The sequence below is a fragment of the Coturnix japonica genome, chromosome 2 (genome assembly GCF_054131305.1).
Source record: "Coturnix japonica strain WE chromosome 2, WE-NBRP24, whole genome shotgun sequence".
Taxonomy (NCBI): Eukaryota; Metazoa; Chordata; class Aves; order Galliformes; family Phasianidae; genus Coturnix; species Coturnix japonica.
Genome location: NC_140664.1, coordinates 102,706,606 through 102,729,482, shown reverse-complemented (window position 1 = coordinate 102,729,482; position 22,877 = coordinate 102,706,606). Strand labels below are relative to the sequence as shown.

Sequence of the window (22,877 nt, the reverse complement as noted above, 5' to 3'; positions counted from 1 at the left end):
TAGAATGTGAAGCATAAGTCACATTGCCCTTTCAATATAAGCAAGGGTTTCTGCATAACCATGTCCATTCCAGAGTCAGAGATGCCTCCAACCCTCCAGCCTAAACCTAAACAACGAGAGAATAAAGCCCCATTTTGTACATCTTCATCCTCCTAGTATCTTGTTTGTGAGAAATAACAACCTCTGCCAACTGCAAAGCCCAAGCTCAGATACTTCGTGGAGTTTTGATATGAAAAGTGAAGTCTGCTAGAACAGCATTTCTGTGACCAGCAGCCCAACTGATGTTAAAATGGTGTAGCACTCACCACATCTATCTCAGGTCATCTAAGAAATAGGAGTGTGGTCTAAGCATCAAATAAGCATCACTGTAGTGAGTAGCTCTCCACTGAAACTCTTTTATCCTCTTAGCTATTCCAGATGCCTATCTTTGAGTGACACCTTTTGCAGATGTCTCTCTCCATGCACTCCAGAAGGAGCCTAGACAACAAGCATATGTTGTACATACTTAACTTCACAGTGTCTTAACTAGACACTTCAAGTGAAGGAAGGTGACTCTCATCTGTGAATTCAGAAAGGACCAGATATCACCCACCAGCTGCAGCATATCTCCAGCTCTCAAACAACATTCATCCAGGAGGTCAGAGTGGTATCACATGCTGAATTTGAGAAATTATACTAAATTTGAAAAAAGGATTATCAGCATTTATGGAGAAAGAATCCACATACAGTTTCCTGTGAAGTAAGAAGTGCCCCTTGGAGATGCAGAGGAGGCATCAGTCCACAAAAGATCCATATTCAGAGTATTGTAAGAAAAGACTCATATATTTTGGTTTAATGAAGAAAATCACTGCTGTGAAGGTTCTTAATTTAAGTATAGTGAACTCATTCTTGCTTGGCTTTGGGTATTTTGGGGGTGTGTATTTTTTTTGTATCTTTGCTTGGGCTTTTCTTTATTGCTCGAAGAAAACAGCTATGAGAGCTGATCTATGAGTCAGTGTTAGTTTCACATGCTATGCATTAGGAGCAAGTTCTGCTGTCTCAGGGCAACAAGAACAGTAAGGCTCGCAAGGGAAATGAATGGTTAATAACTTGTTCTAATGCATGCAGATCATTAGTTCTCATTAATACAGCACACAAACACCACATCATATTTAATATTGTCATGCTCACAACATTCTTGCTGAGAAAAAGGACTGCTGCTCAGTCTATATTTGCAATATAATAGAGGAAATGGTTGGTCTCAGTCTCCACATTAAGCCTGTGGTAGAACCATGACTTAAAATTGGGTTACCCCAGCCAAACTGACAAATTGTGCTCTTCTTGTTCAATAACTCAGCCAAAAAAAAAAAATCATGAAATGATTCCCCAATTTTCACAATTCATAAACAACAGACTGGCATACATTCTTTTAAAAATATTCTTCTAAAATGATTCTTTTAAAAATTTGCAACTAAAGTATTTGAAAAAGTTGACAATTTCACACTGCCCTATAAAACAGAACTACAAAAGCTCACAAGAGCTCATCTCATTGTGTGCTGCCTCCAAAGGCAGTATCAGCCATCTCATTTCTGCCAAACATTTGTCATTTGTATAGATTAACAAGCAATGAATACACCCAGCTTGTGATCAGTACCAAAATATAAGATAAAGTACACAGAGACATTAACAACTGCTAGCTAAGCAACACTGTTGGCACTTCTATCTGCCCTCATTTTAAAAACTGCTTCTAGAGATCTGGATGAGAGGTACAATGGCATTAAAGGGCTGTGCATCTCTGTCACCTTCCAATGTATCCTGGAGCCACAGTACCAGGAGGTGAGTTTGTGCTTCATGTTTATTGGCTCAGTTCACAGATGAAGTACTTAGGGATACAAGGACAGAAACAACTAAAAATAAACAGGAACGCACCTATGAAGACTGAGAATCACTGGCTTTATCTGTTTTTAAAGAGTTCTAGTGATGAAGGTTGCATGACTTAGCTACCTGATTTGTGTTTAAGCACCAAAAACCTACAGAATGAAATGTCAGTCAGCTACCTCATTTGGTCTGCAGTGACCATGGGAAACACTACTCTTTACCTCTTTGCAGCATCTCGGCCATGTCCAACCCAAACCTGAAGGTTGCAAGAAGCCTTGCCCAGCCCACCCTATGGCCATCTCCTACCCCTTGACATCATGAAGGTGGCCCTGCCCTGCTGAGCAGCCCATCCCAGCCCCAGGTATACACCCATCACTCACAACAACCACACAACAGTGAGCAGTTGGTACTGCCTGGGCTGAAACCAGGACACGGGAAAAGCTCAGTTATGGCAAATAATTGTGTGCATAGTACTGGTTGAAGACCAACTTTTTTGTAAAAGAATATATGACCAGTAGCTCAAAACAAGCCTTTCTTGAAATGTAGCTTTTGATTTGGACTCAATGGATATAGCAGGTGGAGCACCAAGCAGAAAGAATTATTTTATGTATTTTTATTCAAAGAAGCTGTCAAGATGTTTATCCCTATCCGCAAAAGCTTAAAGCTGCTAATCTGTGATGCACTGCAAACATCGTATCTTTTTCTGGAGATCTGTTATCTAGCCAACATTCCCAAGCAATACGTGCAGCTGATTATTAGAGCTTAAACCTAAAGCACTATCGTTATTGAACAGTAACCTAGTTTTTCCACTTTCTTCTCAAAGCTGTCAAGATCTCAAATTTCTAATCCTGTCCTCCCACTGCCTCTTGTATTTTTATGTTATCCTCATTTTTAGCTAGTGGATTCTTTTTCATCGCAGTTATTAATAAAAATACTGGATAACATAACCTAGGATATATATTTCCTGATGTCTACTCAAAATATCCTTCCACTTTAGCAGTGAATCACTGAGAGCTGGTCTCTGAGTGTGATTTTCCAGCCCAGCTTTCATTCACTACCACAGTTGCAGGTTGGCAGCATTTCTCTGTCATTCTAATGAGAATTTCCCATTAGTTATTGCCAATACACAGTAACATTAGCCACTTCTTTTCCATGCGTGAATTTAGAAAAGATACGTAGATTGACCAATCTAGATGGGCACATTTTGTTTCTGGTAAATCCAGATGAGAATAATACAGAGAGCATCCCATGAAATATAATTGGTAACTAGGTATGAGAAAACGATTATTTCATATGTAAGAAATCACAGCAAACAACGAAAGTCACTGGGTGTTTGCAATGTGATTAAACTAACTACTTAAGCATGAGATAATAGGTTAAAACAGCTTTTTAGCTCTGCTCAGCCATGGGAAAAACTGTAAAAGACCAGCAGGGAGGTAACACCCATGTGTTTAAAGTTATATACACAATACAAAAGTGCTCAAGCTTGAATGCATATTGATGATGTCAAACAACTAATTAAGAATGACCTCATAGATGTATGATAGATTATTGCCTTGACCCATTGTATGAATGCTGCAATGTGCACAAAATATTGTCGCAGCACTGGCTGTTAATTGACTGTTGAGATATTTTGGGACTATTGGTGTTATTTTCAAAAAACCTTTTCTTAACTTCCTTTTCAAGTCTGTATCCATGAGAGAACTTATCTACCATTTTTGTTTTCACTAAAATTTATCTTCCTGAAGCCTGCTGATTTTATGTTGATTTTCTCCTTTTGCCCTTTCTAAGGATCATGAGCTTTATCATTTCATACTTAATGAGAAGAGTTTCCCTAAGGCAAACATATCTTTTTTTTTTCTTTTTTTGTATCAGAAAATATTCTGAAATGAGATAAAACAGTGTAAATCTGGATATAATACCGCTGACATTTCACGGAATAAAAGTGCATAGACAGTTCTTGAGATCATTTGCAGTAGATAATCTTGATTCTCATCAGTGATAGGAGTCCTAAATTAGAGCTTTCTTTGTTTTGAAATGATTGTTTTAATGGTACTGTATCTTTTTTTCCTCCAAAGTTATGGCAGTAACTCACTGCCAAAGAAGCAGTACTTGCTATAAAAATAAGACCTCACAATGCGTAAAACATTCAACTGGAAGATAGATCTTCCAGAGGAATGCAGATATAATGTTCTTGACTATAAGGCTAGAAGGAGGTTGGCTTGCTCAAAAGTAAAGAAAAAAATAAAACCCTTCATTATGCTTCTTACACACTATTTCTGAATGGCAGATGCCTGATCCCTACTTTTTCTATATAATATGAAAGGTACATAATATGAAAACCAGTAAATCTATTTCACATAGTGCTATGATTGAAGAAAAGTTCACATTACAAATTACAGTCAGATCATTTTATCAAAGTATGTTTGTATATATACTTATGCCTTACATCACTTACACACAAAGCTGTCAGCCTCTTCCCCTTATCCCATTTCTACATAAATAGTTAGAAACTTTAAAGAGGAATAAAGAAACAATAATGCACTCAGTTCTTGACAGTTCAACCGAGGGTGAATTAAAAGATGGACAGATGACTCCAGCAGTGTCACCTTTTAGGTAAGTATACTAACTTATCTCTTCACTGACTACAAACAGATACACAAGAGACTAGCACCTAACATGAATTCTTCACTTCTGCTGTAAACCTGCTGGGTAATACACTAGCATAAGACCAGGAGGAAGCTCCGAAGACACTTTAAATATCAGGACTAAATTCTGCATCTTTGCCTCCAAGTCAGTAAAAAAACTCTTTTGATTCACACATACAAAGATTTGATTCATTATAGTCTGAGACAGTTTTATATGAACTGCATATCATTGTCTGTGTGATGTTTCTTTAAATGACTAACATTAAACACTTGAAAAATTTAAAGACCTAAAAATCTCTTCTTATGCTGCTCCAGATTCTCTCATCATTCCATGGATTTTGGTACAGACACTCTGAGTTCATGGCATTGTCACTATAAAAAGAATCCAGTTATAGAAAATAGGAGGAGACCTAGTTTTAGAAAAACGCACTTGCAGCTCACTCTTTCGGGTAATGAATAGTCTCAATGATTATTCCAAAGAGGTTCATGAACTGATTTTAAAATGCAAGTAATAAAAAGGGTCAGTGGTTATTCCATAAGGGTTCACAAATGGATTTTAAAATCTAAAACTAGAATTAAAAAGAAATGAGACGAGAGAAAATTCTGAACAATTTAGGAAAACTTAAGGGGATGTACAGGAAACTCAAATCTGTAACAATGAAACAGAATAATTTCTGGTTGGTTAAAGCCGAAATACTTTTATTTTAACCTGTATGAACAATACACCACCTTTCTAATGTGTCTGTTCCCCAACGGAATGTGGTTCTATTAGTACATAATCATCCTTGAAGCATTTTGGGTGGTAGCAAGAAGGACATAGAAATTGATCTTAAAATCATCTGAAATACAGCATGATGATTACAAGAAAGTTTTGACTGCTTGATACAACCAAATCATTTGCTGGCTTTCAGCACAGGGTACAGAGACAAATAAGGATATATATTTCTGTTTCCTATGGAAAAGTTAATTAAGTACAACTTACTACAACAAGAAACATCAACAGTCAAAGAAAAATATGAATTATAAAAGTAAAAGGAATGTTAAAGAAAAGCACACATTGTACAAACTCACATCAACATGAAGCCAAAGGTCATGCTTTTCACAGATATCAGCAATTTTATCCAGAGGATCAAATGCTCCCAGTACTGTTGTGCCTGCAGTAGCACAGACAAGAAATGGTGCTGACCCCTGCAATAGAATTCAAAACAAAACATTGTCATTCACACCATTCATTTCCCTCAGTATGTATGAAGAGTTGAAGTATAACAAGGTCATGGAAAGTAGGACAAAGATGTGACAGTCTACATTTTAGCTTCCCAGCACTGAGAGCCTCATACAGAAGGTAATGCATATAATAATGCTGACTCTTAGGAAAAAGGAAAAATAAATAAATAAATAAATAAAAGGCATTTCCAGCTAACACCATCACAGGACATACCGCTCTGGTTCAGAAAGCTTCAGACTGTTTTGACAGATCCCAGTTTTATCAAGATGAAAGCACCCTGGATATTTAACGTCTTTTTTTATACACTGATTTTCATTTCTCGATCTTCCACATTTTACCACCCTATTTCCTACCATTATGCCAGACACAAATCAAGCTACTAGTACAGCCAGCATGCTACCCATGCTGGGAAATGACTCACCCCTCCAGGGACTCACTTGTGCCCCCTCTGCAATGCCTATATTCTTTGCCAAGGGAAGGGGAGCCTTTAGTTAGAGAACACAATTTGCCCCAGGCAGCACTGGCATATACCACAACTTGACAGTTGTTATCTGACTCCAATGCCCTCTGTACAGCCAAATCTCATCCTCCTCCTCCTTACCATCTAGAAAACAGGAAGGGATGTTGATGGCAACTGAAGCACAGTAGAGAGACCACTGGAAGTTTGACAGTTTAAAGATTAGAAGAGTGGAATAAGAGAAGTTTTCTTCAGTACAGCTACTGAAGAAGCACAGAAGTTGTTACTAAACTGCATAATCTTGGATACCTGAGGTTCATCTACAGTGAGTTAAATCTCACAGATGATGTAAGTCTCTGTGCTGATGTAACTCAGAGTAACTTCACTGAAATCAGACACCAGATGGAAACCAAATTCTAAGTGCAAGTCTTTCATATAGCTTCACTTTAGCTGAAATCTGATCTTTGTTTTCCTCTTTTTTTTTTTTTGTCTTTAAGTGTTGCCACTTTTAAACATCTACAACACAGACAGGCAGGCTTGATTCACATTTACATTCTGATAGTTTTATAATTCACAGAATAATAGAATGGCTTGGGTTGGAAGGGACCTCAAAGATCATCTAGTGCCAAAGTTGACAACCACAAGATTAGACTGCCCAGAAACCCATTAAACCTAGCCTTGAAAACCTCCGGGTATGGCGCATTCATAACTTCTCTGGGCAGCTGTGCCAGTGCCTTATCGGTGCCTTACCAGTGCCTTACCAGTGCCAGTGTATAATTTATTCCTAACATCTAATCTAAACCTTCCCTCTTTCAGTTTAAATCCATTGCCCCTTGCCCCATCACTATCTATCTGTATAAAATGTCAGTCATCCTCCTGCTTGTAAACTCCTTTCAAGTACTGGAAGATCACAATGAGGTCTCCCCAGAGCCTTCTCTAAGCTAAGCAATCTCAACTCCCTCAACCTTTCATCACAGGAGACATGCTCCAGTACTCTTAATTCTTTAACAGTGTAGAGGACTCTTAGAATAGCACATAATTATGATGTTATTTGTATTTTAAAATTTCCTCACAATTGCTAAAGCAATGAAAAGTAGCCTTGGAATAAATTAAAATTAATCCCACACTCACAAAGAATTACCAGCCTGTAATTTACTTCTTGGTCATTCATTCCTACTATAGCCTACAATGTAAGTCGATCAAACTTAGAACAAAGAGCTTGAAGCTCAAACACGAAACAGTTTCAAGTGAGGCAGACTTATTCACTGCACTTAACAGTTTCTCTTAGTGTTCTTACCAATTTCCTGCCACAGCTACATCACAATCACACAGCACCCCAGCTGCCAGCAGGTAGCCTGACAGAATACAGGGACAAGTTTAGGACCATTACAAATTCAAAAAAGTATAGTTACCATTGCAATTTTCTATGAAGAAGAGAATCACACTTTTATTCTTCTGCCAACAAAGTTAAATAGATGTTCTTGACTAAATCCTCTAAAAACAGGACTGAGACTCTTGCTATTCACAGTCAGTGAACACTCTGTGCTCTTGTCACTAGTGAATACATCCTCTGTTGTTTGAGAGTCATTAGAATATTCACTGTAATTCACTGAAGTGTCCTCTAAAAAGTTGTAAAGTAGTATTTTATCAAGGATAGATTAAGTTATGGAAGCTCAGGTGAAATCAAGAATTTCCAAAATGCCAATAATTTCCATCAAAAGGCAAGCAAAATAGTAAGTGCTTCTCAAAGGCAGCACTCCTATAAGCAGAGCATTTTAATATAAAACATTGTTTTCAAATAGCACAGCACTGAATTGAGGCTGACTTCTTTGTTAAACAACATAAATGACAAATGATCTTTTTAAATAACCACCAAATCACATACACACACAAAATATGTGTGTTCTTCCAGAGCACAGAGCTCATTCTCCTGTCTGCCTGTTTTCTCCTGCTCCACACTTCAGTTCTTCCCCCCACCCCCACCCCAGATTGCTCAAATGAGCAAAGTACAGATTGTCTTCCATGGATAATGAAAGGAAGAGTTTCCTAGCTAATTAAGGACACCATGTATCACTAGTTATTCTGTCTAGTGTCAAACCAAAAGAGATGGTTTTTGGTAGAAGATGTATCTAAGGAAGGTTTTAATTAATGCAGTTGTGGCCACAGCAGTGCATGACAGAACAGCAATGCTGTGCCATTTCTATCAGCCACAGTAACTCCCAAAGTAGGATCTCATGATAGGCAATATCCACACCAGGGACAATACACAAGCTTGTTAGTATTCCCAGATCATGTACTAAGGGCTGAGGTCCAAATCCTACTGCTCTAAAGCAGGAAATGAGGTGACATAAGCAAGCCAAAAGAAAGCGCTCTGTGCCTTAGAAGCCATATTCGGTCCTCCAAACTCTCTAAAATAAATTACATTAACAACAGTAAGCACTATCTTACAGATTGTGGAGATGTATATTAATGTTGTCCAACAAAACATCAATACATTTTGAAATGCTGTCCTTTCACTTTCTGCTTGTCAAATCCCTGTGGAAACAGAGGCACAGTGGAATCTTTGCACTCTTTTGACAGGACTACAAGGGACAAAAATTAGAATTTGCAGCATTTATGAGTTTCAGAGACCAAGCTTTATCTTACAACTCTCATTCACTGCAGAGGCTATCACAGTAGCTGCTATAATAAGGAAAAACCTCCAGTTTTCATTTACCTCTTAAGATACTGCATCTCTTTCATTTAATAAAGATTAAGGGCAAGAGAAATCCTACACTTAGAAGAAAAGTGCTAAATACTTCAGAGTAGTGTTGTACTGAGGGTTTTCATTAATTGTGAAAGCCCTGTAGAATTTTACTCCCCAGAAAAGCATAACACCTAAAAGCCTTGGTTTGGATTGCACCTGTAAGAAAAACACTGGTACATTAACTGCTCTATTTTTAAGATTTCACTCACTCATAGTTTTCCTTTCTTTCACTCAGACACAAGCACACAGTCTGCATACACTCTTCCTCTATCTTTCATACTTTCTCTCCCCCTCTCACCTCTTTCCTGGCCCGTTGGACTTGTTTCTCCAGTTCCTCAGGTATCATCTTACCTCTAAGGGACACAGATTTAAAACTTTTTCAGTTACATTCAAATAAGTTGGTTAGTACAGCACTACTGCATTTCAAAAAGCTCAAAGACCACTGCAATGACTTTTGCTTGCTTACCTTTCATCTGTTTTGACGAAGTAAACATTCTCTGTACCAATACCCAGGAAAGAGGCTGCCTTCTTCATGGAGTAATGACACTGTAAATGAAAGAAGCATAAAAAAAGAGAGAGGGAGCACACACAATTAGAAAGAAAAATTCCTTTGCATAGGAAACAGTGACACTGAAATCAATTCAATACCAGCTAACAGTCATAACAGCATATCCTAACACATAAAGCAAATTGACAAAGCTACCCAGTAGAAAGACATATTGTACTTAACAATTTACGACACACTGAAGAGCAGGGAAAACAAACAAAATAGATGTGCACCATGTTTAAAACATTGGCTTAAAAACAAAAAGGTCTATTACATATGAATAGTTTAAGCTGAGTATCATTAGGAAAGAATGATTAACTGTTTCAAAATGTTTAAACAGAACTGAAACAAAAGTATTAATAAGAGTAAAAGGCAAATTCACAGGAAGAGAGATTTAAAGGCTATTGAACTCAGCAGCTTGGAGGCAGCTTATAGGTCTGAATATTCAGAAGCACCACCCCTTGGAAACTGGACTCTTAATCAAAATGTATATGAAAATATCTCTCTCTACCACTTCATAATTCCAATTTTTCGATATGCTTTCTCTAAACAGCAGATGTTGGACACTGTCAAAGACAGGACACCTGTGTTAAACCAACTTTTGGTCTGACTCAGCAAGTCTGTTCATAAGAGCTTAAGTCCCAAGATTTACCAAAGCTTTTAGAGTTCACATAATCAGAACTTTCAAGGCCTTCAAATCCTTGAAAATTTTGGTGGTTAGACCAAGGTTGTCTACATGAATTTGGATTTTGGAAGCCATTATTAAAGAAAGCAGACGTTAGGTGGCACTTAATACATCATCAGGCATCTTTAAATCAGTATGGGTTATGGAAAGAGTTCCAGTTTGGACCAGGCTATATTTTAGTAATTTATCGAAGAATTTTTGCTACATCTTGTCAAAAAGATGTCTGTGAACAAATGCAAATGAACACCAATACACATAGTATGCTTCTCACTTTGAACCGAATAACAGGTATTTGTATATGTAGCCTGTAAAGTGAATGTAAAAATGTTCCTTCACCTGCTTAAAGGATGTCAGAAATGGGATTTTAGTCAATCAATGAATGATAAAATTAACCAGATGAGAAGGACATTTGAGCTCACAGTCCACTCTGAAAACAGTTCACTATTTTTTCTGTTAAATATTCAAGATCTTTGAGCTTCTTGTATTTCCAACATTCAACTTTATAAATCAGAACCAGTTCTATATGGATATCATTCTTCAGTGTAACAGCTTTTTGTATCATTCCAAAATAAGAGCAAACTCGTATCACACAGCTTAACCCATTTTCAAGAGCATCCTGGGAATTCAAGACACAGTAACCTTCTTAATCTGAACTCATTCCGAGATGTCAAACTCTCAACAACCTGCAGCATGACAAATACCTACCCACTCAAATCAATGAAGCAAGTTTTGAGAGCATTCAGCATCTCATAGGACTATACAGTTCTCAGAATCAAAACTACCTAACTTTGGGATTATTAATTCTAAAAAAATGAAATTGGATTTCTTTACACATTATTACTGAAGAGTTAAAACAACCCTTATTCCAGCAACCGTGACGATGCCTAGAATTGTTTCTTTTCAGATAGGAGGTGAAACCAGGTGGATAATTAATTCCATTTTCTTCCAGAGAGTTCACACAAATGGAGTTACTGCAGAACATAATTATGAAAAATGTACAACATTTTAATGTGTGGGTATGAATATATTAAGGATATTAAAGCCTGTCACGCTTGTTTTGATGAGATGGATCATCTCAAAGGGCTCTTTTTCATTTTGACAAAAAAGCTTTTCCCCTCACTGCTGCACACTTTTTAAAGGCGTACAAAAATACTACCTGATACTATCAGTTAGTCCTAGGAATGCTTACTTTGTAACATGACATATTCACAAAACCTTTAGGACACATTCATTCGAACTGCTACAAAAATAACAAGGTACATAGGCAGATAATCAGTCTTACACGGCATCAATAATGGTAATAATGATTGTAGAGTGGCTATGTGTTGATCAGTGGAATTCTGGAGATGCTTTCAACTATTTAGCAAATAGCTGAAAATAAAGGTAGCCTCTGTCACTGACTTCTGTCCATTAGGGTCAAATGAAAGGTATGAACCACTAGGAATAATAATATAGTCTCAAATTTGGAAAGCAATTTGTAGAATTGCAAAATCACTATATTAGTAAAGATGTATTCACTAAATAACTTATATTATTATTAAAAATGGTGTCCAAGAATGAGAGAAAGATAAGAGATTTGAGCACTTGAGAGATTATACTAAAGAGCAGAAGGAGAAGGAAGAACATAACACTAAAACTAACAGGCTGCCAGGTGTATTATTTCTCACCTTTACAAGAACTTCTGTTCCTCCTTCTGTCCTACTGAAGACCCAATAAAATCTAGTAAGTCTACAGTAGGACAGAAAAGGGACTGTATATTGCAACACTGACTTGAAATATGCTTTCTTTGTTTCATCAAAATAATCTTTCAGTTATATTGATAGAAAGCATACAAAAACTTCGTATTTTTACCATCACTACCATAAACCTAAATCACACCACATCCTTTTAAGAAGAAAACAGAGAACATTCAGCAGCTCTAGTCACAACAGTATGAAATAGTTTGTTTCTTCATAGAGTCCTTTCAATAAGAGGAAAGGAATACTCAAATAAAATATAGTATTTGTATCTATACTACATATACAATATAAAGTAATAACTTTTAATGCTAAGAGTAGAGATTACTCTCTTTATTTGCCATGTCTTTTGTAGGTTCAATTGGACATATTAATTCTGTAACCACTAGGAGTGAGAAATGAATGCCATTAAGCACAAGATCAAACTGAAACCAAAAGATGTGTTGTACTGTTTTAACTGTAGCAAGGTAGTTTTCTTTTTCTAAGATTTGAAAAGATAAGTTACTTTCCCCGTGTGCTCATTAAAACAGAAGATAAATTTGTCCTCTTCATTTTAAAGAGTTTCTTAGAAACATGATTGTATGAAGCAATTACATTATTATGAGATTGGTTTATTACTTATCTTTGTCTGTTGTAATCTCAACAGGGGGAAATACTGAGTTAAAGTTGTGTTCTTCCACTTTCTTACTTTCATGATCAAGTTGCTTTGGGGAGGAATTTATTTTCACTGCATCTCAAATCTGCTCGTATCAGCATGTACTTTTCAACCGTTTACAAATACACTCTTCTACCCTCAGTTACCTCAAATTTAGCAAATTCCTACCTTTCAGATCAATGAAATGCATTTTTGGGTACGAATAAAGCTCAAATAGAGAAAAAATGACAAGCAGGTGGACCATGGTCTACAATTATATAGCTGTATTCATGTTCTACAGATAGACTAACCGTGCCTCAGGAAAGTGAGATTTAATAACTTCTCTACTACTGAAATGGTCTCAGGAGGAATCACTCTGTAATTGTCCATCAAGAGAGCTATAGAAAAGTACCATGTTCATGGAACATCACCATAATTTAAAGTACGTTAGTATTTTACTTGCAGGAACAAGGAGCACTTTTGTTGCTGAAGGCCAAACAGAGCATGTGAGGACCGTCAGTAGGCCACACATTAAACGTACAACTTCATATTATCCACAAACGTACAAAGAATGCATAGTCCCCAGGTCACATAAAATTAAGTCACTGACAACTCCATGCATTCCCCTGCTCTTTCAGCCTGCCAAGTGCCAGACAGAAACTGTAGAACTTGGCAACTCAAAGCAAAAATCATTTTATTTCAATAGCGTTGAAGCCAAGCCCTAAAACTTGAGTGCCTTGAGCTGACGATGTGCTCTGACTCTTTATCAATACTCTCAGTTCATTAAAACCTCATGCCTTCTCCATGCCAGAACTATTTGCCTTACTCATTTTAAAGCTAAACACAGGTTGCAACTTCTCCATTATCATTTTTTTCAATCATTCACTTACACAACACAAAAGAGGTCTACGCCTTCTGGGAAGGCCTTTAGACTGCGCTTTTATTTAAATCTTGCACAGAAATAATACGTTACTTCATGATGAAAATTTGATGTGCTTCATTTCCAAAGCATTAAAATGAAATGTTTCAACATCATTTTTTTTTCCTCTTCCACTATTTTAAAGATGAAATGTGATGAATTAAGCATGAATTGGCATTTTGTTTTCATACCTACATCTTTTGGAAGGAAAAAATAAATATACTGGGCTTGAAAAAAAAAAAAAACTACTTTATTTAAGACATTTGGATTAATTAAATGTCTCGGACAACTTATACAATGTCCATGTCTCTCAGAACTTTTCAAAATAAGTCTCTATTGTCTATTTATCCAGCAAAATGTTAGAAGCATAAGCTTGTGAGCTAAAATTATGTCAGGAACTACATACATCCTAATACAACAAGATCCTCACCACCACAGGATATTATATACAGTAGAGTCTGGAATACCACTTCCACACTAATTCAATGAGAAAATCAAAACTGGAGAAGTGAGAAGAAAAAGCCTCTAAGAAAAAATAAATTTGCTTCAGAATAAATGTATATATCCATTTTCCACAGGCAGTTTGAATAGATTTTACTCAAAAACTTTAGAAATAACCACATTTTTTTCAATTATTTAAAGAAGAACTGTCTAAAGATCCAGCAGGATTTGCCCAAATATTTTATAGTAGGTTTTGTACTCTACCGCAGTGAATCTGTATTCAGATATAGGTAATAGTGGGAGCAGCAGAGAGCCATTTCACAGGTGCAGACGCATTCAGCTCAGTATGAACTTTGACACTGTACAAGAAAAACTTTTGAAAGCTACACATGGATCTTGCTAGACTTTAAAATGCAGATCTCCGCAACATCCCCCATGCATTTACCTTTAGGTTTACCCCACGCATAATCTTTTCTTCTATCAGCTGCTCTCAAGAACAAGAACATCCACAGTTATTCAGACAAGAGAGCTTCTGTAGGGAAATTTATCATCACACTTGTCCAGATAACTCTGGTATTTCACATCATTCACTGATGGCAAATTCATTGTACCAGGACCCCAGTCAGACATGCAAATGTTATAATTTTGCAGCCATTGAAAAATAAAGTTCATTGCTAGATGATTTAAGAAGCTTTTTGTTGTTTTTACCTCTTCTGAAGCAAACAGGACTAGTCTTGGCAAACCTGAGAGCCCTTTTTCTTTTATCTCTGGACAAAATTTGTATCTTGCTAAGTTCATAGCATACATATTAGAAACAGAGCCACCTGAAATAAAAGACATACAAGTATCATATCATCCACAGTCCTAGTACTTATTCTATCTCTGAGTGATTAATCTATTACAAAATAAAACAAACAAACAAACAAAACCTACAGGGTTAGCCTATAGATGCATTTACTGTAACTTAATTCCTCCCCCCAAAAAAAACTGCAGATATAAAATGAGCTGTATCATGAATGGAAACAGAGCTGGTTTGAATGCTCTTTGGAGATATTTCTCAAGGAAGTAAGAATTATGCTTAAACAGCCCTCCATGATGGAGAACATACTGCAACAGCACCTTCTCATATACACCAAAGCAGCACCAGCTCAACTGTGGCTGTATCTTACGAAGCCTAGGAGATGTCTTGGGCAGTCAGAGCATTACAAGAAGAAAAAAAAATAAAAAATATAAATATAAATATAAATATAAATATAAATATAAATATAAATATAAATATAAATATAAATATAAATATAAATATAAATATAAATATAAATATAAATATAAATATAAATATAAATATAAATATAAAAAAACCATGGTGAGTGCAATCTGCAAGATGTGATCTAGATTTATTTACTTAAAAATAATAAAAATTAGATGGAATGTCTTATCTAAAACTAGTGTAAAAAGGCATAATTAATTGATCTACTGACAGCACTTCAGGAATGTAGAATTAAAAAATGCTACAGTAAAGGTAAAGATTCTACAAGTATCCATCAAATCTGAAATGAAGAAAACAATATTACTAATATATTTTTCACAAGTTTTCCAGAGAGTTTTAGCTTTTGTGTTTATTTTTTTCTACGATTGATATATAGGGTAAAATTCCTAGCCTTGTCTTGGTTTTGAAAGCAGAATGCTAAATCCATTTCCTCTTTTAACACCTTTTCCCACCCCTAACCTAGCCACGAAAGCTTCACATCCAATATAATAAATTGGAATTTGAACAATCTGTGGAATAATACTATGCTTCATTATTTCTGTATGTGGGGCTGGAATGCTGCTTTACAGAATATATGAAAAACGTGACCTATCAAGAAGCTTAAGAAATCTTTGTTTGATTGGCCTATTCATAACATTTCAAAAAACTGTCAAAGTTCAGAGGAATTAAGCCCTTGACAAACCCATTATAACAGACTCTGGCTCCCACGCATGATAGACAGAATATATACATCAGTGCCTGTAGGAGCAACTGGTTAGTGTCTAGCAACTACTTCAGCTCTCTATCTGTCATCAAATGACTCAGTGCAATAAAGCTGCTGGTACTGTTGTTAGTAAGGTCAGGAAGGACTTCCATTACAAACAGTTCATTTTCCTACAATTATATTTCATGTAGAACTTCTTTTGTCCATCCAGCTGCTAATCACATTCATAGAATTATTAGTAGAATACAAAAAAGAAGCCTGGACACAACAGTTTTCCTCTGTGCATCGCAGCATTTTGCATGCATTTTCGAACATCCTACACAAATCAAATGTTTGCAGAATTACTGTATCAGATGGTTTATCGTGACTTCTTTTGAAAATCTGAACTGCTAGTACCTGGATTAAATATGCCATCACCGTCTTCCCAGCCTATGAACTCAATCATTTTCTTGATGACTGCTTCTTCCACTAACAGAAATACAGGGGATACTTCGTATGTATATCTGAACAAAAATAAAAGGAACATGTTTGGTATCAAGATTATAGAACTCATGCCACAGCACCTTGTTAAAATTAGACAGAGGTTTTTTGTACCTTTCTCTAACTTATCAGAAGCCGATTGCCATCAAAAGTGAAACTCTAAACTGAAAAGATTATAGATGTGACCCGGCAGACCAATTCCTTGGATCCTGACAGCATTACAATGACAATTCCACTCTCAAAGTAATACTGCAGAGTTTGATCTTAATGAAGGTCACAATGCTTAAACTTCAGCAGTAATAGTCTGTTGCAAGCAGCAATCACATTTTTGTTTAGTCTTTACAACTGCAAGTAAATAGTAGACAGGTAATCATTTGCATTCGAGTCTGTGTGGAGCTCATCAAGGTAAATAAACAACTAAGTTGGATTCATTCATTTTGATTTTTATTTTTTTTTCTCAAGAGCTAAAAAAAAAAAAAAAAGTTTAGGTTTAAAAGTGTTTAAAGAAAAAAAGATCATTTTCTTAAGCCCCAGCTCATAAACTAGGAAAATCATCAGCTTAGACAAGATTCTGTTGAGCTATTCAGACAAACTAGATCGTATTCTTTCCCAAATTCTTGCATCCTCTGTAACACTGAAAACAGGAAAACAGAATCACAAGGGGGAGGAGAGGGGACAGCGGTCAGGAAGATGTTACTTCAAAAAGCATGCAAGGTTCACCATTATGAGTACAAGGAACTGCACTTACACACTTGGGTTCAATGCTTCAGTAATGAAACGAGCCACTAATGAGTAATAATCTATTCCAGCGTACAGCTGATTGAAAAATCTTGGATGATCTGAAAATATAGATGAAAAGCGAGCAGTGACAGAATGCTTATGAGAAGAGAATGCATCACAGGCTCCCTTAGCTGAATGCTGATCACTGCTAACCATGATTCACTCCACCACCCTCTCAGTAATTTACAGATTTACTGTCCTTTTTAAACTAGACAATCCTTTGAAAGTAAAAGTTACAGTCATTTTTAGGTCCCAAAATAAGGCTGATGTAAGTAGTGCATAGAACAAATATGGGTTATGCACAAGCTTTAAAGATCAAAAAGAGTGACTGACAACTGAGTATGTACAGTGGCCTTTAACAGTGGTATTCAGAGATGCAATGGAAATTCAGCCAAGTTTTGCTAAGCAGTAAAACATGTAAAACCAGGTAAGCTGTATGGCTTCATGCCCATTACATCCAAGGCTTCAACACATGTTTATACTTAGATTAAGAACTATTTACACAGAAAATTTTTCTTACTTAATATTCTTTCTAAGCAAAAAAAAAAAAATGAAAATTTGAAGGCAATTTGCAGAAGAGAGAAACCAGAATGCCTTCCACTAGCTCAGCAGTTATATCTGTGTATTATCAATACACTGCCCTTTTAGATCGGTATTACTGCCTCTCCATGGTTTTCAAAGATAGGTTCGTCCTCAGAATCATTTTATGTCTTTTCTTACTGTAGCAATAGAGACAGCAGGAAGAAATGTGCCCTACAAATGCACTGGAATTATATCACATAACCTTCTCACTTTCCAAAATACAGCCCAAGCTATGCCACATCTGAAATCATGAGCTTCTGAAAACAACACTTTCTTATTCATGCCTTTTTGTTAAGATTAAATTATACTTCATAAGCTGCAGAAAGGTTACCCACAGAAAACCATTCCTGCAGAGATGTCTTGTACCATCTCTGAAACACTGCAGGCTCTCTTCTCACAGCATCTGTAATAGGAATTACTGCCTGTTGGCAAATTAACACTCTACAAGACTATTGCTCAATAGAAAGCAACAGTAAATGCAGGATAATCATCACTAAGAATTCATTCTTACTTGTCCAAGGGCAGTGATGGTGATTCCACTCCTCACCACTCAGCACAAAATTACATACAAAGATCTTTCAAGTTTGATTGTCTGTTATCTGAAGACAACTTAAACAAAAGCTCAAGAGGATAGAATCTGCTGTTCACATCAATGGCATAATAAGAATTAGGTTTTGATTAGCTTTCTTTGATTACACCTTCTGGGCAATCAAAGACACCTACAGTGACCAGCACGCAGTCAAACAATGGAAACACAACCAAATATTTGCATATTTGTGTAGGCAAGTAGAAAGCAAGCATTCAAAACCTCTAGTTTCCTGGAAGATAACAGAGCTTTATAAACATTATCTTGTTTTCCAAGGTTATATACAACAAAACAACTTCATTAGCAATTGCATTCCTACTGGTTTTGACGCTGTACTGTATCACATCTTGGCAGAGTTGCAAGAGTTTCTGATGAGATTCTCCAGTGTCTCTCATTTCCAGATCAAGAATCTTCTTCAGTGTTTCAGGTGCCCGCCATTCACAAACCTAATGACAGATAGGACACACCACCAGTAAACAGGTTAGCCAAAAGGAAGACTGTTAGAAAAGTGCCAGGTAAGTACCACATTCAGGACTGCTTTCCAGAACTGCCCATGGAGTGCAGCAGGCCATCAAGGCAGTATGCCTGGTAAGGCCATGTGGTCTTCGTTTTATTGCCCCTCAGACATTACCTGACCATAAAAAATAGAATACGGAAGGCATAAAGATGTTTTTACAAAGACTGGGAGGAGAAGGTGTGCCTGTTGGCATGCAGGGATGTAAAGATTCAGCCTCAGATCACACAATTATCTTGCTCATGTGTCATATATCCTCATTAGGAGAAAGAGGCCTACTGGTCAAATTTTGCCCTTAGCTAAGGCTTTGAAGTTCGCAAAACTTTCAGATGCTTTTCTGCCCAGGGGTGGAAGCAATCTGTGCACGCCCAAAGCCAATCATGTTTTATATTCCAGTTCTTTCCCAATACATCCTCTTCAGCATGGTTTCTGTGAAACCCAAGGCAATCTCATTATACTCCCTTCCACAGTAGTACCACATCCACCGTCCCTCCCTCTCTAACGCCAGTGCCTCTGAGGAGTAAGTGATTCCCCACAGCCAAAACATGAGATGCACTACACCCATTTGTCAGCTCAGAGAAAGTCACCACTGAGAAAATGCATAAAAAAATAAACAAAATATTATTTTCAGGCAAACAGGTACGCTAACCACGTTACTGGAAGGTTTTTAAAATTTGAATTGGCACAGACTAGAAGCAATTTTGATACAACTTGAAGTGCAATAAAATACAGCTGAAAAAAAATATTCATCGTTCATTATCTCCGCTGCAACTTTTCAGCAACGCTCTATGGTTTTACCTTTTCTGTAACATCATCAGCTTTCTGGATTATTTCTTCCATTATGATCTTACAAGCCTCTTCCACAAATTTTTCTCCTGCTTTTGAGTCAGTTATTGGACCATTTAAGATGACTCCATCCACCAAAATGGCATTCTTCTTCTTCTGGAGTACATCCTGTTTGCAAGTATTGGCTAGAAGATAAAACAAAAACAAAAACAACTCAGCATTAGACAAGATCTGGTCACCCCAAGCTACAAAATGTTCTTTCATTGCTGAAGATTCAGTGAACATAAGGAAATAAAATTCACATTGTCTTTTCATATGAACAAAAATCCTAGATTTTGTTGGAAACCTCTTTACAGACAAATACAACCATCTTGTGTTACTTTAGACCCAGACTGACATTACATAAATAATAACAGCCAACTGCATGGTATTTGCCCCTTTCTGCAGCATACAAAAGCATGCAAAGCACTTTCCAAACTTAGAGGAAAACACAAGTGTAGCCCTCAGGATGATACAGCTGGATAAACAGAAATGAAGTGTGAGATAATAGACACTCAGCTGAAAACCTTTCTTTCCTCTTCTCTTTTTTCCATTATACAGTTCCCAGCTTCACTTCCCATATTCTCACTCTATCCCTTCTCAATACTCAATCAAGTTGTAGAGTTCTCTGTGTCCTCCACAAATTTTCACTGATTCCACTTCTATGAACACAACGTTCTGAGATTACTATTAATATCACATACCTGAACTTTCTTTTCCACCCTTATCTTAAGTGACTCCAGTCACCACTGGAGCATTTTGCTGCATATATTATATTTTTTATTCACTTCATTTTCCATTGGTGATCTCTTTCTTCTCCCTCACCTTTATACATGACACACCCTCCTGATGTGTTGCATAAGCACAGCACTACTCCCTGTACATTGATTCCAAAAGCACACCCAAAATGCTTATTAGACACTGGACAACAGTGACAATCACATATCCATTTCATGTGTTGGTTTCTTTCAGCAAGATTAGAACACCAGCTTTAATCAACATGAGGATATAGGTAAAAGTGAGACAATAGGAGATATGAAGGGAATAGACATTTGAAACAGAGCAGCACTGAAAGCAGAAGTAGTAGCTGCCATATCCAAATTACCTGGGTTACACACAGCATCAGTACGCAGATCTAGCCCTAGATTAGCTACAGTCTGTGAGGTCAGGCAGCACTGCCTTGGAGGGTCTTCTTTGGTCAGTGTTACAGTGAAGATATTGGGAGAGTAAGAATGTATGAAGGAGAAAAACTTATGCTTGAAACAACTTTACCATCTGCAGAATTAAGGTAGCTTTTTAACAGGTGCATACAAACAGCTGAATTTCCAGAAGGCTGCAGGACAGTCTGGCATGTTTACTGTGCCTGTGCATAATGATATAGAACAATGTGTCTACAATGGTGGAGACCTTCAGGGTCCATTGACTGAAAGAAACCCTGTCAATCCCATAACTCAGAGCATTTCTTCACTTTCACTTATTAGAATAGGTATTACATATGAGACCAAATTCTAGCATGAGATGGAAAATCAGGCTTCCCCTAAACAAGACATCAAGCTTCAGCATTTCTGAAATTACTTCTGTTTTTAATTCAAAACAACATTTTGCTGAGCAGATCGTTTTGCACATTGTTACAGTAGAGGTGAATGTTCTCATGGGACAGATACAGAGCTAGCATGCAAATACTATTCCATTTTCAACAAGCAAAGAGGGAAAATCCCTTACATCAGAAAGCTAAACTCTCATCAAGCTTCCCAGTACACCACAGCTGGGGCACTAGACAGAAATTGCAGCTTTAAAGAAGCTTTAGTAGTTTCTCTCTGAAAACACAAGCTAGTAGGTTAACTTCACAAGACCTAAAACACCAGGTATTAACAACAAATGGGAAGGCAACATGTCTTTGAGTGGATACAACAGGGACTATTTTTGGATTAAGTGTCAGTTCTTTTCCGTATAAGCGAATCCCTTAAGTACTAACCAGAGCTTAGAATAAACACAGAAAAACTCAGCCTTGCCATCTCCTCAAGATCATAGAATCATCTACGTTAGAAAAGGTCAATCAGGATCATTACGCTCAACCTACAACCTGACAAACCAAGTTTTATCACTAAACATGACCCTTACTGTCATACCCACACACCTCTTGAATATGTCCAGGGCTGGGCACTTCACTGCTTCCCCAGACAGACTGTTCCAATGCTTGACCACTTGTTTCATGAAGAAATCCTTACCACTGTCCAATTTAAATCTTCCTTGGTGCAACTTGAGATGATTTCCTTATGTTCTACCTCCAGTCACCTGAGAAAAGAGGCCAACAACCTCCTCAATGCAGCCTCCTTTCAGGTAGCTGTAGATAGCAATGAGGTCTCTGTCTCCTATGGACTAAATAGCCCCAGCTCCCTCAACCTCTCCTCATGTCTCTTGTTTTCATTATACTCTCTGCATACACTCAAACAAGTCAGTGTCCTTCCTGTAAGGAGGGGCCCACAGTAATAGAGGCGTAGCCTCACCAGCACTGCATAAAAGGGGACAGTCACTTCTCCTGCTCTGCTGGCCACACTACTTCTGATGCAGGCCAGGCTCCCACTGGCCTTCTTGGCCATCCAGTCATACTGCCAGCTCGTGTTCAGATGCTACGATCCTCATGTCTATATCAATGGTGTTTTGTTGCTATGGAAAAGAGGATAAGAACAAGTATCTGCTGATACTTCCTCTGATTACAGAAATATGAAAAAAATTGACATGGCGGAGCAAAAGATCTCTAACTCCTTTTCTTCCTCTTCTGCACTCTGCTGTCTCTGCTAGAACTAGAGCTGTGTACAAGCTTTTGTTGGTACCTCCGTCTGCCCTACTTTTGATATTTTCACACAGAGATGCAATACAAGCACTTCCATGACTTTTCACTGAATTTCTTGAAGAGGTCATTGTAAAGAAAGTGCAGAACCTTACGTTACATTTTCTGCCAGGTCTTTAGGGGCTGGGTGATGGGGCTAGCAACAGCCTTGTATCTGAAGCAACTCTATTAAACCTTTACAGACAGTTTTAAAGTCTCCAAAGGACACTCTGTGAAGCCTGAGGAGAAAGACATTTCTGGAAAATGGGTGCCAGCCCACCCCTACTGTCAACACATCTGCATTGGGCCTCAGGCACAAGCTGTGAAAGAAAGGCAAAGCAGAGGGGTCAGGAAAAAGGGAGGGAAAAGGGCCTTCATTTCAACAGCAATTTACCTGTGTAAACCTCTACCAAAG

The 22,877-nt window shown here is 37.3% G+C and overlaps 1 protein-coding gene across 2 annotated transcripts in view; it reads right to left on the bottom strand.

Moving 5' to 3' along the window:
• The window catches only part of GADL1 (GAD like acidic amino acid decarboxylase 1), an 87,683-nt gene that overhangs the window by 49,579 nt on the left and 15,227 nt on the right, over positions 1–22,877 (bottom strand). For both annotated transcript variants that reach the window (XM_085538316.1, XM_015854006.3), the window contains 8 exons: positions 19,606–19,778; positions 18,613–18,739; positions 17,094–17,184; positions 16,262–16,368; positions 14,604–14,719; positions 9,400–9,479; positions 9,232–9,286; positions 5,577–5,693 (listed from right to left, as the gene is read on the bottom strand). In XM_085538316.1, the coding sequence (XP_085394442.1) occupies positions 5,577–5,693; positions 9,232–9,286; positions 9,400–9,479; positions 14,604–14,719; positions 16,262–16,368; positions 17,094–17,184; positions 18,613–18,739; positions 19,606–19,778 (866 nt within the window). The remainder of the gene's footprint in view (positions 1–5,576; positions 5,694–9,231; positions 9,287–9,399; positions 9,480–14,603; positions 14,720–16,261; positions 16,369–17,093; positions 17,185–18,612; positions 18,740–19,605; positions 19,779–22,877) is intronic.